Source organism: Salvelinus sp. IW2-2015, linkage group LG4p (genome assembly GCF_002910315.2).
Source record: "Salvelinus sp. IW2-2015 linkage group LG4p, ASM291031v2, whole genome shotgun sequence".
NCBI lineage: Eukaryota > Metazoa > Chordata > Actinopteri > Salmoniformes > Salmonidae > Salvelinus > Salvelinus sp. IW2-2015.
Window position 1 is genome coordinate 5,901,802 of NC_036841.1, and position 19,094 is coordinate 5,920,895.

The following is a 19,094-nucleotide window of genomic DNA, read 5'->3' on the forward strand; positions in this document are numbered from 1 at the left end:
TAGCTCACCACCAAATAAAAAAGAGGACAGACATTTTTCACAGCACAAGTAGGATGCAAGTAGCATGCACAAGCCAACCTAACTAACCTAGAACCAACCTAAATAACCTAGAAAAAACTACCTCAGATGACAGTCCTATAACATGTTACACAATAAATCTATGTTTTGTTCAAAAAAATTGCATATTTTAGCTATAAATCAGTTTTACATTACTGCTACCATCATAGCTACAGTCAGAAATTGCACGGGAGTAGCCAGAGAAAATACAGACACCAACGTCAACTACTAATTACACATCATAAAATATTTCAGAACAATATATGGTGGATAGCTAATGAAAGACAAATATCTTGTGAATATAGACAATATTTCCGATTTTTTAAGTGTTTTACAGCAAACACAATATATCGTCATATTAGCTTACTACAATAGCTAACATCACAACAGCATTGGCTCAAGGCAAACGGTAGCATAGCACAGTTCGACAGATATATATGAAATAGCATCCCAAATTGGGTCCTTATCTTTGTTGATCTTCCATCAGAATGTTCTCCAAGGGGTCCTTTGTTCAGAACCGACTTTATTTGGATCCATCCCTCAGAATTAGCAAGCACACTGGCCGTGCGTTGCTAACCTCTCGTTCTTGAACCAATTCTTGCGACGCATCACCTCTAAAGTCCAGAATAAATTTCAATAATATAATTAAAGTATATTGAAAAAACATACTTTAGGATGATATTGTGACATGTATCAAATAAAATCGAAGCCAGAGATCATATTCACCTATAACGACGGTTTTCCAGGAGGCTACTCCAGATCCAACTTCGCGCCTTCCAAAAAAAATTAAGTGCGCACTTCTCACTCCAAGAGGTTGTATACAATCCCTGACCGAGATAATCAAGCGATTTCTTCTCTCACTTCCGCATGACACCCAGAGGAAGGCGTATGACGTGTTTCTACAGTCCTAAGTGACATGCCCTTTTATAGACAAGGGCTTGAAAAGCGACATCGATTTTGGAAATCTCACTTCCGGTTAGGAAATGGGCTGTAAAAATTGTTCTGTTCCACTTAGAGAAATAATTAAAACGGTTTTAGAAACTAGAGACTGTTTTCTATCCAATAGTAATAATAATATGCATATTGTAAGAGCAAAAATTGATTAAGAGGCCGTTTGAAAATTTGCACATATTTTCCAGTTTTTCAATACGCCCCCTGCAGCCATAACAAGTTAAATAATTAAGACACAAATGACTAGAGGGAGTCCGACCAGCAGTTGATTTGATTGCGCTGGGCCTGCCTCAGACTTGCTGCYTGCACTGTGTTAAAAAATAGACAGACAGTGACTGTGTGACTAGCACCCGTTGTCTCTCTCTCTCCTCCTTGCTGCAGCGACCACCACAGTGTTTATCGCGCTGTCCMTGTTGCTGAAGCTGCAACTTAATTACAGCCAGTTCTAACTGAAAAGTTACGTTACTGAAATCCCGCATTGGTTTAGGAAAAACATCCCCTGTTCCCTCAACCCTTGCTCTCTTTATGTGACACATGTACTGCATTGTCGGAACTAGAAGCACAAGCATTTCGCTACACTCGCATTAACATCTGCTAACCATGTGTATGTGACTAATAAAATTTGATTTGATTTGATTTGATTTGTATGCATCCCATGCATGTGACCAATAAGGCCTGACCTATAGCATATCATAATCACATCAATGAATTGGTTATAACAAACTGGGAGCACCGTTACAGCAGAATGGATGCTGAGGACGTGACAAATAAACTCGAAACGGGGTAATGTTTAGGCTACTGGTTGCTCATGAGGTAAAGGGGAAGTCAGATGTGTGGAATACATTTGACTAGTTGTGTACATTTAGAATTTTTTAATTGAACTGGGCTCGATGTCCCGTCCACGGGACGGTTGAGCTAACGTAGGCTAATACGACTAGCATGAGGTTGTAAGTAATAAGAACATTTCCCAGGACATAGACATATCTGATATTGGCAGAAAGCTTAAATTCTTGTTAATCTAACAACACTGTCCAATTTACAGTAGCTATTACAGTGAATGAATACCATGCTATTAAGTCAGGATTCCTGTATGACTCAGCCATGCCTCCTTGCCCATCCAACATTTCCTCATCTCCCACCCCTTCTAATGCGACTATCCCCGATGCTTCTCCCCCTTTTTCCCCTGCCACGCTACAAAGTTTCTCCCTGCAGGCAGTCACTGAGTCCGAGGTGCTAAAGGAGCTCCTTAAACTTGACCCCCAAAAACATCTGGGTCAGATGGTTTAGACCATTTCTTCTCTAAGGTTGATGCCCCTATAATCGCCAAGTCGGTCTCTCCTCTCTGGGGAGGTTCCCATTGCTTGGAAGGCCGCCACAGTTCGTCCTTTATTTAAAGGGGGAGATCAAGTTGATCCTAACTGTTATAGGCCTATTTCTATTTTGCCCTGTTTATCAAAAGTGTTGATAAAACAGTCAACTGACTGGCTTTCTTGATGTCTATAGTATTCTCTCGGGTATGCAATCTGGTTTCCGCTCAGGTTATGGATGTGTCACTGCAACCTTAAAGGCTGTCTCTTATACACATCTAGATGTGTATAAGAGACAGGTCTCATACTCAGCTGGCCCCTCCCTGGATTCTGTGTTAAATGCTCTACAACAAAGCTTTCTTTGTGTCCAACAAGCTTTCTCTGCCCTTAACCTTGTTCTGAACACCTCCAAAACAAAGGTCATGTGGTTTGGTAAGAAGAATGCCCCTCCTCCCACAGGTGTGATTACTACCTCTGAGGGTTTAGAGCTTGAGGTAGTCACCTCATACAAGTACTTTGGAGTATGACTAGACAGTGCACTGTCCTTCTCTCAGCACATATCAAAGCTGCAGGCTAAAGTTAAATCTAGACTTGGTTTCCTCTATCGTAATCGCTCCTGTTTCACCCCAGCTGCCAAACTAACCCTGATTCAGATGACCATCCTACCAATGCTAGATAACGGAGACATAATTTATAGATCGGCGGATAAGGGCGCTCTCGAGCGGCTAGATGGTCTTTACCATTCGGCCATCAGATTTGCCACCAACGCTCCTTATAGAACACATCACTGCACTCTATACTCCTCTGTAAAATGGTCATCTCTGTATACCCGTCGTAAGACCCCCTGGTTGATGCTTATTTATAAAAACCCTCTTAGGCCTCACTCACCCCTATCTGAGATATCTARTGAAGCCCTCATCCTCCACACACAACACCCATTCTACCAGTCACATTCTGTTAAAGGTCCCCGAAGCACACACATCCCTGGATCGCTCGTCTTTTCAGTTCGCTGCAGCTAGCGACTGGAACGAGCTGCAACAAACACTCAAACTGGACACTTTTATCTCAATCTCTTCATTCAATGACAATCATGGACACTCTTACTGACAGTTGTGGCTGCTTTGTGTGATGTATTATTGGGTCTACCTTCTTGCCCTTTTGTGCTGTTGTCTGTGCCCAATAATGTTTGTAACATCTTTTGTGCTGCTACCATGTTGTGTTGCTACCATGTTGTTGTTATGTTGTGTTGCTACCATGCTGTGTTGTCATGTGTTGCTGCCTTGCTATGTTCTTGTCTTAGGTCACTCTTTATATAGTGTTGTGTTGTCTCTCTTGTTGTGACGTGTGATTTATATATATTTATATTGTATTTAATTTTTATCTCAGGCCTCCGTCCCTGCAGGAGGCCTTTTYGTAGGCCGCCATTGTAAATAAGAATTTGTTCTTAACAATACCACTGAAAATATCAAAAAAGAAGGTCCAAGCGTCTTCGACAGAGGGAATCAAGCTGAATCTATACCAATTTACAGTTCATGAAGGAAGGCTTGCTCATTAAAGTTTTTTTTAGCAAGCGTCTATGACAAATCAGGACAGGTCGTTTAACTGAGCAGCCATTTCACACAGGCCGTTTCACAGGCTGTAAAACAGTGATCGCTAAGGTCATTACAGAAACACCAGACTGATACCTATCAGGATTATTTGTTAGGATAACATTGAGAAGAGTAGCCTTTTCTGGGTGTTTGGAGACATACCTTGTGGGATTTATTATTATTATTWWTTTTTTTTACCTTTATTTAACTAGGCACGTTAAACTTAACTCAGTTAAGAACAKATTCTTAGTTACAATGACAGCCTAGGAACAGTGGGTTAACTGCCTTGTTCGGGGGCAGAACAACAGATTTGTACCTTGTCAGCTCGGGGATTCTGTCACGTTCTGAACTCCTTTGTTTATGTCTTTATTTTAGTTTGGTCAGGGCGTGAGTTGGGGTGGGCATTCTATGTTGTTTTTCTATGTTTTGTTCTATGGTTATATTTCTATGTGTTTGGCCTAGTATGGTTCCCAATCAGAGGCAGGTGTCAGTCGTTGTCTCTGATTGGGAGCCATATTTAGGTAGCCTGTTTTCCTTTGTGTTTTGTGGGTGGTTGTTTCCTGTGTCTGTGTTTTCACCATACGGGACTGTTTCGTTTTCGTTTTGTATCATTCACGTTGTTATTTTTGTATTCTTTGTGTTCAGTTATTAAATTAAATATGGACACGTACGACATCTCTTACTCCTCTTCAGACGAGGAGGAAAACCGTTACAGATTCGATCTAGCAACCTTTCGGTTACTGGCCCAAAGCTCTAACCACTAGGCTACCTGCCGCCCCATTCGTAATAATCTGAGAGAAATTGAGGGAGTCCCATTGTTTCAGGACTTGGTCAGGTGGTTTAAGCATGTCCCAGTTTGGGTCACCTAGCAGGACAAATTCAGACTTAGTGTAAGGGGCCAGGAGAGAGTTTAGGGCAGGTAGGGTACAGGCCGGTGCTGATGGAGGACGATAGCATCCAGCAACAGTCAACACAGAGCTATTTGAACGTTTAATGCTTAAAACCAGCAAATGAAATTGTTTGGGGACAGACTTGGTGGAGACAACCGAGCACTGAAYGTGWTCCTTGGTAAAGATTGCACAAGATTGCCACACCTTTGGAGGATCTGTCTTGCCGAAAAAGGTTAAAACCAGAAAGGTTAACATCAGTATTCAAAACACTCTTTCTTAACCACGTCTCAGTAATGACCAACACATCTGGTTTGGAGCTGTGAACCCACACTTTCAATTGAACCATTTTAGGTAATAAGCTTTTAGTGTTAACGTGCATAAAACCCAGGCTTTTACGAGAACAGAAATCAGTGAAGCAGATATCAGAGCACAATTCAGAATTGGGGCTAGCAACAGTATATGGGCCAGGGTGTACATGCACATTTCCAGATATCATCAACAGTAACACAATCAAGGCACGGCATAGTACAGGGGGAGCTCTGCAGTGCTGATTTGTGACATCTGAATGTGTATCAGATCATTATATATTCCAAAATTAAGAAAAATAAGGATCAAGAAAAATAAGGTAAGGAGAAAGTGCTGCGTTGGAACAATGTAAACAACACTAAATACATGATAAGTGTACCAGAGACTTTGTTGTAATGTTTTTTTATTAAGACTTTATTACAGCAAAGACTAAAAACAGTCGCATTCATTCGTGAATGCAATTTCCAAAATGGAACTTTTTTTTTTATTGTTTGAGCTTTTATTATTCAAGGCTCGCATTAAATTATTTTAAAACTAAAATGCTTGATTGCATTTCAAATCATGAATGACTCTTATGCTATGTGATGACATGAATGAATGAATGAATGAATGATTGATTGATACAGTAGCCTGTATAAGTATTGAAATATAGGCCTAAGTAAGTTACTGTATTAATACTAAATAGGATGTACTCTTAGGCCTACAGCTCAATGGTAGTTATAGAAGGATGCTATACTAAGCCTACTTATTATAATGACATTACTTATTATAATGATGGTCATAATAATAATAGTAATAATAACATTAAGAAGGAGATCAAGAAAAAGSACTGTTATTAAAACAGCCAAATTTGTGAAATCGTTTACTTGACATGTCTTTGCGTGGGGCTTGGTGCTCACGGAATCAGTAGGCTATTAACTCAAACAGGCAACAGAAGCAGGATCTGTCTTATTTCTGGAGATATATATGGATGATTCATAAAACCAGGCACATTTAACAGTTAYGCTATTAATTATAGACCTAATTATGTTCCTCCTCACTTTTTTTCGACAGTAAGGCAAGTGCTGTTTTCTCATCTCCTCATTCTGCTGCTGCCTCCACCGCATTGTTCTCAACACCAAGAAAGCGCATTTGTTATAAAATAATATTATGTTTATTAGTGTTACACTATCGTTCTTATGTAATATAACCATATTGTCACGTTCTGACCTTAGTTACTCTGTATTTTCTTTGTTTTAGTATGGTCAGGGCGTGAGTTGGGTGGGTTATCTATGTTTTGTGTTTCTATGTTGTGTTTTTCGTTTGGCCTGATATGGTTCATGTTAGTCATTGTCTCTGATTGGGAACCATATTTAGGTAGCCTGTTTTCTGTTGTGTTTTGTGGGTGGTTGTCTTCCGTGTTTGTGTGTTCCACACGGAACTGTTTCGGTTTTCTTATCTATTCACTTTGTTATTTTTGTATTGTTGTCGTGCTCAGTATTATTAAATATAATGGACACTTACCACGCTGCGCATTGGTCCGACCTTTCTTACTCCTCGTCAGATGAGGAGGACGAATKCCATTACACATATACAATTTCTGTAGCACATGTCGTAGAGTGGCCTCCACAATGGATTAGTCCACTCAGACAGGTGTCTTGTATATATGTATGTGTTTATTTATATATACAGTGGGGAGAACAAGTATTTGATACACTGCCGATTTTGGCAAGTTTTCCTACTTACAAAGCATGTAGAGGTCTGTAATTTTTATCATAGGTACACTTCAACTGTGAGAGACGGAATCTAAAACAAAAATCCAGAAAATCAATTGTATGATTTTTAAGTAAATTATTTGCATTTTATTGCATGACATAAGTATTTGATACATCAGAAAAGCAGAACTTAATATTTGTACAGAAACCTTTGTGTGCAATTACAGAGATCATACGTTTCTCTGTAGTTCTTGACCAGGTTTGACACCACTGCAGCAGGGATTTTGGCCCACTCCTCCATACAGACCTTCTCCAGATCCTTCAGGTTTCGGGGCTGTCGCTGGGCAATACGGACTTTCAGCTCCCTCCAAAGATTTTCTATTGGGTTCAGGTCTGGAGACTGGCTAGGCCACTCCAGGACCTTGAGATGCTTCTTACGGAGCCACTCCTTAGTTGCCCTGCGCTGTGTGTTTTGGGTCGTTGTCATGCTGGAAGAACCAGCCACGACCCATCTTCAATGCTCTTACTGAGGGAAGGAGGTGTTGGCCAAGATCTCGCGATACATGGCCCCATCCATCCTCCCCTCAATACGGTGCAGTCTCGTCCCCTTTGCAGAAAAGCATCCCCAAAGAATGATGTTTCCACCTCCATGCTTCACGGTTGGGATGCTGTTCTTGGGGTTGTACTCATCCTTCTTCTTCCTCCAAACACGGCGAGTGGAGTTTAGACCAAAAAGCTCTATTTTTGTCTCATCAGACCACATGACCTTCTCCCATTCCTCCTCTGGATCATCCAGATGGTCATTGGCAAACTTCAGACGGGCCTGGACATGCGCTGGCTTGAGCAGGGGATCTGCGTGCGCTGCAGGATTTTAATCCATGACGGCATGGTGTTTACTAATGGTTTTCTTTGAGACTGTGGTCCCAGCTCTCTTCAGGTTATTGACCAGGTCCTGCCGTGTAGTTCTGGGCTGATCCCTACCTTCCTCATGATCATTGATGCCCCACGAGTGAGATCTTGCATGGAGCCCCAGACCGAGGGTGATTGACCGTCATCTTGAACTTCTTCCATTTTCTAATAATTGCGCCAACAGTTGTTGCCTTCTCACCAAGCTGCTTGCCTATTGTCCTGTAGCCCATCCCAGCCTTGTGCAGGTCTACAATTTTATCCCTGATGTCCTTACACAGCTCTCTGGTCTTGGCCATTGTGGAGAGGTTGGAGTCTGTTTGATTGAGTGTGTGACAGGTGTCTTTTATACAGGTAACAAGTTCAAACAGGTGCAGTTAATACAGGTAATGAGTGAGAACAGGAGGGCTTCTTAAAGAAAAACTAACAGGTCTGTGAGAGCCGGAATTCTTACTGGTTGGTAGGATGATCAAATACTTATGTCATGCAAAAAATGCAAATTAATTACTTAAAAATCATACAATGTGATTTTCTGGATTTTTGTTTAGATTCCGTCTCTCTTACAGTTGAAGTGTACCTATGATTAAAAATTACAGACCTCTACATGCTTTGTAAGTAGGAAAACCTGCAAAATCGGCAGTGTATCAAATACTTTTCTCCCACTAAATATTATTTACAACTGTATAATAATTTAAATATATATATATATATATATATATATATATATAAACTGGGTGGTTTTGAGCCTTGAATTCTGATTGGCTGACAGCTTGGGTATACCCGTATTTCACGGGTATGACAAACATTTAGTTTCACTGTAAAGTTTATAATGTAACCAGTTTATTATGGCAATAAGGCTCCTCGGGGTTTTGTGATACATACATATACTATACCTCCTCTGCCTTATTGCTTAAATATACATTTATTTTTGCTACTGCTCGACTAAACAAATCTCAGTCGAAAAAAGCCTATCGACCAAACAATCGACCAGTTGGCTAAGTGGGGTCATCCCTAGTAAGAAGTAATTTTCACCCTTCCGAACTCTTTCCCGACCTCTCCCTAACCCTAAACTATGGCAACCCCAAGGTTCTGCTGGGTTCTGAAATTAACTCTAATTTATGGTCTTTGCCAAACTACTTTACCAGATGCACAGTATTTGTCACTTATTTAATCTAAGAAGGAAAATGTAATTCCTGCCCTGCAATAATGAGATGTTGAATTAGGTCAGGGCACAATGTAATGGTTTGAGAGAGAGAGAATTCTTACAGCATAAAGCCATGAGAGAGTCAAATATGTTACAGCATAAAGTCAGGAGAGTGTCAATATGTGTTACAGCATAAAGTCATGAGAGAGTCAAATATGTGTTACAGCATAAAGTCATGAGAGAGTCAAAATATGTGTTTACAGCATAACGTCATGAGAGAGTCAAATATGTGTTACAGCATAAAGCATGAAGAGCTCAAATATGTGTTACAGCATTAAGCCATGAGAGAGTCAAATATGTGTTACAGCATAAAGCCATGAGAGAGTCAAATATGTGTTTACAGCATAAAGTCATGAGAGATCAAATATGTGTTACAGCATAAGTCATGAGAGAGTCAAATATGTTTACAGCATAAAGCCATGAGAGAGTCAAATAGTGTTACAGCATAAAGTCATGAGAGAGTCAAATGTGTTACAGCATAAAGCCATGAGAGTCAAATATGTGTTACAGCATAAAGTCATGAGAGAGTCAAATATGTGTTACAGCATAAAGCCATGAGAGAGTCAAATATGTGTTACAGCATAAAGTCATGAGAGAGTCAAAATTGTGTTACAGCAAAGTCATGAGAGAGTCAAATATGTGTTACAGCATAAAGTCATGAGAGAGTCAAATATGTGTTACAGCATAAAGCCATGAGAGAGGTCAAATATGTGTTACAGCATAAAGCCATGAGAGAGTCAAATATGTGTTACAGCATAAAGCCATGAGAGTCAAATATGTGTTACAGCATAAAGTCATGAGAGAGTCAAATATGTGTTATAGCATAAAGTCATGAGAGAGTCAAATATGTGTTACAGCATAAAGTCATGAGAGAGTCAAATATGTGTTACAGCATAAAGTCATGAGAGAGTCAAATATGTGTTACAGCATAAAAGCCATGAGAGAGTCAAATATGTGTTACAGCATAAAGCAGAAGAGTAAATATGTGTTACAGCATTAAAGCATGAGAGAGTCAAATATGTGTTACAGCATAAAGCCATGAGAGAGTCAAATATGTGTTACAGCATAAAGTCATGAGAGAGTCAAATATGTTGTTACAGCATAAAGTCATGAGAGAGTCAAATATGTGTTACAGCATAAAGTCATGAGAGAGTCAAATATGTGTTACAGCATAAAGCCATGAGAGTCAAATATGTGTACTGCTGTTTCACCCATCCCACCAGACATTCACAGGGGGAGGAGGGGCCACACGCCCCTCTTCACCTGGAGAGACAGAGAGATATGGAGGAAGAGAGTAGAGAGAAGGGAGAACACAGAGGAGGTGGCACAGTCCACAGTGATGCTGCCAGCGCGCAGGTCTTTCCACCCCTGCTACCCTCACTTGACAGGAATGCCCTAATCTGCCTGAGCGAGCTCTGCGCTCTCCATATTGCCTGACACAGCTCGCTGACGTCTGCACTGTCCTCTGCACTGTCCTCTGCCCTGTCTGTTCTGTTCACATCATCTTCAGGAGAGGCTACTGGCCTACTGAGCAGACATATTGCATGCACTGCCTGTAGTAGGCTGCACTGTTGTAGATCCTTGACTTGACTCTTTGTATTGGCYCCAATTGTTGAAAGTGTAATGTGATGAACCATAACCATCAACTTGACATGATTTATAACAAGCCATCCCTGTTGTTCTCTCCTGTCTTTTCCAGATGCCTACAGAACTACATCCCCCCTCAGTCTCTGACACTATCGTGTCCAGTGTGTCGTCAGACGTCCATCCTGCCAGAGAAGGGCGTGGCCGCGCTGCAGAARAACTTCTTCATAACCAACCTGATGGAGGTGCTGCAGAGGGACCCAGAGTGTTCTCCTCCAGAGGCCTGCAGTGTGCTGGAGTCAGTCAGTGCTGCTGCCGCCTGCCAGCCGCTCTCCTGCCCCAACCACGAGGGCAAGGTAGGCTTCTATTATCCCTCTACTGCCCCATCTACCCCTCTACTGCCKCTCTGCTGCAACTCTCCTGCCCCAACAAAGAGGGAAAGGTAGGCTTCAGTCTGGCATCTAATTGATGATACATTGGTGTCACTGACTGATAGTGAACACAACTGATTTTAGATCCGGGATGAGTAAGAGTACTGATCTAGGATCTGTCCATATAATCTCATTCATTATGATCTAAAAGGCTAAACGGATCCTAGATCATCACTCCTACTTTGAGTCGCTTTGTGGATATGTACCATGGACTAGCTAAATCACATCTGACTTGAAGGAAAAAGGACTGAGGGCCGACCTTGACAGTTTTCTATTGAAGTGAGAGTATTGTTCAGGAGTGTGGATTCACGACATTTACAAGCCCCTAAACATTGAGTAAAGATATCCATGTTTGACCTTGTCACTGTATGAACCTGCCTGGTCTATGGTGAGTCATCATGTGTGTTGAGCTGTGCTGTGTGTTGCTCCCATGCGCCCCCTGTAGGTGATGGAGTTCTACTGTGAGTCGTGTGAGACTGCCATGTGTCTGGAGTGTACTGAGGGAGAGCACAGGGAACATGTGACTGTCCCTCTGAGAGATGTCTTGGAGCAACAGAAAGCAGCCCTTAAGACCCAGCTGGATGCCATACGCAACAGGTACTGGATGGTAAACCGGTCTAGACTGCTCTGCCTGTAATGAGGGACAATCTATACTATTCTGCCTGTAATGAGGGACAATCTATACTATTCTGTCTGTAATGAGGGACGGTCTATACTGTTCTGTCTGTAATGAGGGACGGTCTATACTGTTCTGTCTGTAATGAGGGACGGTCTAGATGCTCGTGCCTTTAATGAGGCGGTCTAGACTGCTCTTCCTGTAATGAGGCACGGGTCTAATACTGCTCTGCCTGGTAAATGAGGGACAATCTATACTATTCTGTCTGTAGAATGAGGCGTCTATACTGTTCGTCTGTATGAGGCGGTCTATACTGTTCTTCCTGTAATGAGGGACGTCTATACTGTTCTGTCTGTATGAGGGACGGTCTATACTGTTCTGTCTGTAATGAGGGACGGTCTATACTGTTCTGTCTGTAATGAGGGACGGTCTATACTGTTCTGTCTGTAATGAGGGACGGTCTATACTGCTCTGTCTGTAATGAGGGACGGTATTAGGATCGTTAAAGCCCTATTCTGAGTACATTGACCGTGTACACACTGGATAAGTCTTGGTAAGTGCAATGATAAATGACCGGAGTGCAGTTTTCCAGTCTCTGGTTTCAGCTTCTCATGAAGATCGATAGAAATTGCACACACATTTAGTCAGTTCCTCTGTACATGCTCGTTGGTTAGACTTGGACTGTGTGAGGTAGTGACAATATACTGTTTCCTCTTCCTGTCCCAGGCTGCCCCAGCTGAGGGCTGCTATAGAGCTGGTAGGGGAGATCTCCAAGCAGCTGACTGACAGGAAGAACGAGGCGGTGACAGAGATCAGCAGTACCTTTGAGGAGCTAGAGAGGGCGCTACACCTCAGGAAGACCACCCTCATCACTGACCTGGAGAACATCTGCTGCACCAAGCAGAAGGTACCTGCAACAGGATTAGATCTGCTCTCCCAAATGGCACCCTATATCCTATTCAATGCACTATTTATGACCAGGGCCCATAAGGCTCTGGTCAAAAGTAGGGCACTATATAGGGGGTCATTTGGGACACAGTGATGGTCTATGAAGAACTACCTCTCTCTTACTTCTGTGGATGACTATCTCTCTCGACTCTTTCTCTCTCGGTCTTACCTCTTTTTCTCCCTCTCTTCACTCTGTTTCTGACTAACTACCTACCATTCTCTCTCTCCTCTCCTCCCTAACTGACTATCCCTCCCTCCTCTCCTCCCTGACTCTTACTATCCCCCTCCTCCCTCCAACTATTTCTCTCTCCTCTCCTCCCTAACTGACTATCCCTCCCTCTCCTACCTCTCTTAACATCCCTCCTCTTCTCTCTGTCTGTAGGTGCTCCAGGCCCAGCTCTCTTCTCTCCTGCAGGGTAAGGACAACATCCAGAGCTGCAGTAGTTTTACGGAGCAGGCTCTGAGCCATGGCAGTGCTACAGAGGTTCTGCTGGTCCAGAAACAGATGGGNGGTAAGGACAACATCCAGAGCTGCAGTAGTTTTACGGAGCAGGCTCTGAGCCATGGCAGTGCTACAGAGGTTCTGCTGGTCCAGAAACAGATGGGGGAGAGGGTCAGCGCCCTGGCTCGACACACCTACCCAGAACAGGTTGGTGGACACATTCGTTTGTTTGTTCGTTTCACATATATACATATACAATGATGATAAAGGCTACGTTCCCAATGGGCCCTGGTCAAAAGTGCACTACAGTATATAGAGAATAGGTTGCTATTCGGGACAAAGCCATAAGGATGCTGACGGGCCGCCCCCAGGTGGTAAGAGTAGGCAACAACATGTCTGCCACGCTGATCCTTAACACTGGGACCCCTCAGGGGTGTGTACTTAGTCCCCTCCTGTATTCCCTGTTCACCCATGACTGRGTGGCCAAACACGACTCCAACACCATCATTTAGTTTGCTGATGACACAACAGTGGTAAGCCTTATCACCAACAACCATGAGACGGCCTATAGGGAGGAGATCAGAGACCTGGCAGTGTGGTGCCAGGACAAAAACCTCTCCCTCAATGTGAGCAAAACAAAGGAGCTGATCATGGACTACAGGAAAAGGAGGGCCGAACAGGCCCCCATTAACATCGACGGGGCTGTAGTGGAGCGGGTCGAGAGTTTCAAGTTCCTTGGTGTCCACATCACCAACAAACTATCATGGTCCAAAKATACCAAGACAGTCGTGAAGAGGGCACGACAAAACCTTTTCCCCCTCAGGAGACTGAAAAGATTTGGCATGGGTCCCCAGATCCTCAAAAGGTTCTACAGCTGCACAATCGAGAGCATCCTGACCGGTTGCATCACCTGGTACGGAAACTGCCCAACATCTGACCGTAAGGCGCTACAGAGGGTAGTGTGAATGCAGGGCCTATAATAGGTGGTGTCAGAGGAAAGCCCATAAAATTGTCAGAGACGACAGTCACCCAAGTTATAGACTGTTTTCTCTGCTACCGCACGGCAAGCGGTACCGGAGCGCCAAGTCTAGGACCAAAAGCCTCCTCAAAAGCTTTAACCCCAAGCCATTAGACTGCTGAACAATTCATAAAAATCGCCACAGGACAATTTACATTGACCCCCCCTTTTATACACTGCTGCTACTCGCTGCTTGTTTGTCACCTATGCATAGTCACTTCACCCCCACCTACATGTACAGAATACCTCAACTAGCCTGTACACATGCACACTGACTTGGTACCGGTGCCCCCTGTATATAGCCTCATTATTGTTATTGTGTTACTTTTTATTTATGTCTACTTTGTAAATATTTTCTTCTTCTTGAACTGCACTGTTGGTTAAGGGCTTGTAAGTAAGCATTTCACGGTAAAGTCTACACTTGTTGTATTCGGCACATGTGGCAAATAAAGTTTGATTGGATAAACTTAACAAACCTACCCTTTCCCCCTCCCAGCCCCATGAGAACGGCCATCTTGACTGCCAGGTGGAGACAGAGGGTCTACGTCGTTCTATCCAGAACCTGGGCGTGCTCATCACAACGGGAGCCATTGGCCACACCTCCGTCGCCACGGGAGAAGGACTACGCCACACACTGGTTGGCCAACACACCACTGTCACAGTGACGACCAAGGACAAGGACAGCGAGCTGGTGAAGACGGGCAACGCGGCGCTGCGGGCCGAGATTATGTCGGTGGACGGGGCGGTAACCACGGAGACAGAGGTGGTGGATAATAAGAATGGGACGTATGAGGTGAGGATAACTGTACTTTATATATGACATCGTAACTTGCAATATATGTGTTGTGTAATCTAATGTATGTAATCTATCCAATGTATGTATTGTCAAGTGTTTAATGTACAGTGTTTATTTTGTATGCAGCTGTACTGTCTGTCTAAGACTTTATTCCCCTGGAGGTGCCTGATAAGGGTCTGTTCCAAAATATTCTGCAGGTGGGCTATACCATGCGCTCTGAGGGGGAGTTCTCCTTCTCTCTCCTCCTGTACGACCAGCCGGTCAGGGGCAGTCCGTTCCGGCTGCGTGCGGTCAAGCCCTCGGARGTCCTGCAGTCTCCAGACGATGTGAAGAGGAGGGTGAAGAGTCCTAGTGGGACGGGGGGCCACATCAGACAGAAGGCTGTGAGGAGACCCTCCAGTATGTACAGCACCACCAAGAAGAAGGAGAACCCCATCGAGGATGAACTCATCTACAGAGTCGGTGGGTGATGATCAGAGAGACATGTAATACCTATTAATATTAGTCTAACTCTGTGGTACAGCTGCTTATATTTACATTTGAGTCATTTAGGTGATTATCTATCTATGACTAAAGTAGCTAAAACAATCACAAGTCACGATTGCAAATTACAAGTAAAAACATTTTCAAAAACAGCTTTCTCTACTACTGTCTTTGATAATCAGTTTAAAAGCCTGCATGGTACAGAACAGGCCATGGGGAAAAMAAGGAAATACTACACATTGGTTAAATGCTCCCATAGTTTTTTTAAGCAGTGTTACTGATGAAGACATTAACATTTGACTTGTTATTTTATGCTCGTATCCAGAGGCAGATGCAACTGAAGTAGGTACAATAAGACTGAAGTAAGACAACCACATATAGTGATAAAGTTGGATAATAGTTATCTTAGTTTTCTCAGTGCAGGCTGCAGGGTACAGACAATGCTGTGGAAAAAGTAGGAAAATACTCACAATTTGTTTCACTGCTCTRAGCAATCTTACTGATGAAGATCTTTTGAGGTCTCTCTGTGATAACTCGTGACTGCTATTTAGCCCTTGTTAACATGAACACTGAGACTCTGTGTTCTTACTGGATGTGTGGTGGTTTGACTCAGTGATCAATGAATCAATCAATCAAGTTTATTTTATATAGCCCTTCGTGATCTTACTGGATGTGTGGTGGTTTGACTCAGTGATCTTACTGGATGTGTGTATTTGACAGGAACCAGAGGGAGAGATAAAGCAGAGTTTACAAACCTCCAGGGAATCTCCACCTCCAGCAACGGACGCATCGTAGTGGCTGACAGCAACAACCAGTGTATACAGGTGAGATTACAACCATACAACCAGTTGAGACTGGTGTTTTGCGGGTACTTTTTAATGAAGKTGCCAGTTGAGGACTTGTGAGMCGTCTGTTTCTCAAACTAGATACTCTAATGTACTTGTCCTCTTGCTCAGTTGTGCACCGGGGCCTCCCACTCCTCTTTCTATTCTGATTAGTGCCAGTTTGTGCTGTTCTGTGAAGGTGTAGTACACAGCGTTGTACAAGATCTTCAGTTTCTTGGCAATTTCTCGCATGGAATAGCCTTCATTTCTCAGAACAAGAATAGACTGACGAGTTTCAGAAGAAAGTTCTTTGTTTCTGGCCATTTTGATCCTGTAATCGAACCCACAAATGCTGATGATCCAGATACTCAACTAGTCTAAAGAAGGCCAGTTTTATTGCTATTGTAAACTTGGATTAGCTAACACAACGTGCCATTGGAAGACAGGAGTGATGGTTGCTGATAATGGGCCTCTGTACGCCTATGTAGATATTCCATAAAAAATAAGCCGTTTCCAGCTACAATAGTCATTTACAACACTAACAATGTCTACTCTGTAAAAATGTGCTTTTCTTTCAAAAACAAGAAAATTACGAATTGACCCCAAACTTTTGAACGGCAGTGTAAGTATCAAAAGTAAATGTAATTGCTAAAATATACTTAAGTATCAAAAGTAAAAGATAAGGTATAAATAATTAAAAATTCCTTATATTAAGTAAACCAGGGCACAATTTTTTTTAGTTTATTTTTTGCGGATGGCCAGGGGCACACCAACACTCAGACATAATTTATAAATGAAGCATTTGTGTTCGTGAGTTTGCAAGATCAGAGGCCGTATGGAAGGCCAGGGATGTTCTCTTGATTCTCTTGTATTCACTCTTGTGGCCTGCTGGAGGTCATTTTGCAGGGCTCTGGCAGTGTACCTCCTTGCACAAAGGCGGAGGTAGCGGTCCTGCTGCTGGGTTGTTGCCCTCCTACGGCCTCCTCCACGTCTCCTGATGTACTGGCCTGTCTCCTGGTAGCGCCTCCATGCTCTGGACACTACGCTGACAGACACAGCAAACCTTTTTGCCACAGCTCGCATTGATGTGCCATCCTGGATGAACTGCACTACCTGAGCCACTTGTGTGGGTTGTAGACTCCGTCTCATGCTACCACTAGAGTGAGAGCACCGCCAGCATTCAAAAGTGACCAAAACATCAGCCAGGAAGCATAGGAACTGAGAAGTGGTCTGTGGTCACCACCTGCAGAATCACTCCTTTTTTGGGGGTGTCTTGCTAATTGCCTATAATTTCCACCTTTTGTCTATTCCATTTGCACAACAGCATGTGAAATTTATTGTCAATCAGTGTTGCTTCCTAAGTGGACAGTTTGATTTCACAGAAGTGTGATTGACTTGGAGTTACATTGTGTTGTTTAAGTGTTCCCTTTATTTTTTTGAGCAGTGTACTTGAGTAGTACTTTAAAGTATTTTTACTTAAGTACTTTACACCACTGCACACAAACTGTGAGAGAAAGGTAACCATGTGTATAGTGACAGCGTGCAGAGTGGGATGAGTACTAAATTCATTGTTGCAAAGCAGAAAAGGTATTAGGTTGAGGTAGTTTCAATCAAGGTATCACAGGCCAAGCACATATTTCAAGGCACATCTCAAATTCCACCCTATTCCTTATTGTCCCTTAAGAAAAAGGTTATTTCAAATCCAAATCTGTTTTTGAGTGTTGTTGTGGTATTATTCTCCAGGTGTTCTCCAACGATGGGGCATTCAAGCTGAGGTTTGGGGTCAGGGGTCGGTCGCCGGGGCAACTGCAGCGCCCCACGGGGGTCACTGTGGATATGAACGGTGACATCATTGTGGCCGACTACGACAACCGCTGGGTCAGCATCTTCTCCTCCGACGGGAAGTTCAAGGTGAGAGGTCATCAGGTCACTCTAGGAGACTGGTCTTGAGAAAGACCTTGAGCTGAAACGTCAACGTTAAACAGTCTACTATATCCCCTCTCCTTGTATGTTCTATACGTACCGGGTGCACTGAGCTTTCCCATAGCTGCCCCTTTGATTTGCACGTCAGATAAGACTCATCACAATTCACATCTTTCCCTCTCCATCCCTCTGACCTTCCATTCTCTCCCTGACAGAGTAAGATCGGGGCGGGTCGTCTGATGGGCCCTAAAGGAGTGGCGGTGGACAGGAACGGACACATCATCACCGTGGATAACAAGGCCTGCTGTGTGTTCATCTTCCAGGCCAATGGGAAGCTGGTCACCAAGTTTGGAGCCAGGGGGACATCAGACAGACAGTTCACAGGTAGGGGAGAAACTCCTTGCATGATCTATCTATGGGTTTGCAGTTTTGGGAGTTATTCCACTGTTTGTCACTATTTTTGGAACAATTCCTGTTCTATTGTATTCTCCTTTCTGCTTTTATCTCTTTGGTCAGTGTGATTCTCTTACATTTCTATAACCCTCCAATTATATMGCTTCACTAGCTCCATGGAGAAACCTGTCACTCATTTCAATCTCATTTTAATCTCATCTCTGACTTTGACCTTTTATTGTTTCTTTTTTTAGAAAAAAGTGGTACAAACATTTCACTGGAACCCAAGCTGAGTAAATCTGGCCCTGCGTTCAGTAAGTATTGATGTATGGTATAGCAGTCTCTTCATGATACAACTGCCCATTGCCGCGTCTTACATTGCTTGGTGTTTCCCTTTTGTGGCTAGTGTTTCCACAGTGCTGTTGTGTACAAAGTCCTAAAATAGTCTAGAACTTCCTCTACTGCACTGTTATGTTGATGACTCATCTTCTCTCCGCCTCCTCTCTTCCCTCTCCCTGTCTCTTCCCCTCTCCCTCTCTATATCCCTTCCTCCCTCCCCTTCCCTTCCTCCCTCCCCTTCCCTACCCTAGGTCCCCACTTTGTGGCGATCAACAACAAAAATGAGATTGTGGTAACAGACTTCCACAACCATTCAGTGAAGGTACGTCTCACTATTCTCTTTCTCCCTGTGTGTGTGTGTGTGTGTGTGTGTGTGTGTGTGTGTGTGTGTGT

At 43.2% G+C, this 19,094-nt stretch overlaps 1 protein-coding gene across 1 annotated transcript in view; it reads left to right on the forward strand.

The window, feature by feature from the left end:
• The window catches only part of LOC111959512 (tripartite motif-containing protein 3), a 50,071-nt gene that overhangs the window by 26,362 nt on the left and 4,615 nt on the right, over window positions 1-19,094 (forward strand). The window contains exons 3-14 of the mRNA XM_070437561.1: window positions 10,604-10,844; window positions 11,365-11,516; window positions 12,262-12,442; window positions 12,866-12,967; window positions 13,064-13,132; window positions 14,440-14,736; window positions 14,937-15,201; window positions 15,943-16,046; window positions 17,790-17,957; window positions 18,185-18,353; window positions 18,617-18,676; window positions 18,953-19,023. Of these exons, the coding sequence (XP_070293662.1) occupies window positions 10,604-10,844; window positions 11,365-11,516; window positions 12,262-12,442; window positions 12,866-12,967; window positions 13,064-13,132; window positions 14,440-14,736; window positions 14,937-15,201; window positions 15,943-16,046; window positions 17,790-17,957; window positions 18,185-18,353; window positions 18,617-18,676; window positions 18,953-19,023 (1,879 nt within the window). The remainder of the gene's footprint in view (window positions 1-10,603; window positions 10,845-11,364; window positions 11,517-12,261; window positions 12,443-12,865; window positions 12,968-13,063; window positions 13,133-14,439; window positions 14,737-14,936; window positions 15,202-15,942; window positions 16,047-17,789; window positions 17,958-18,184; window positions 18,354-18,616; window positions 18,677-18,952; window positions 19,024-19,094) is intronic.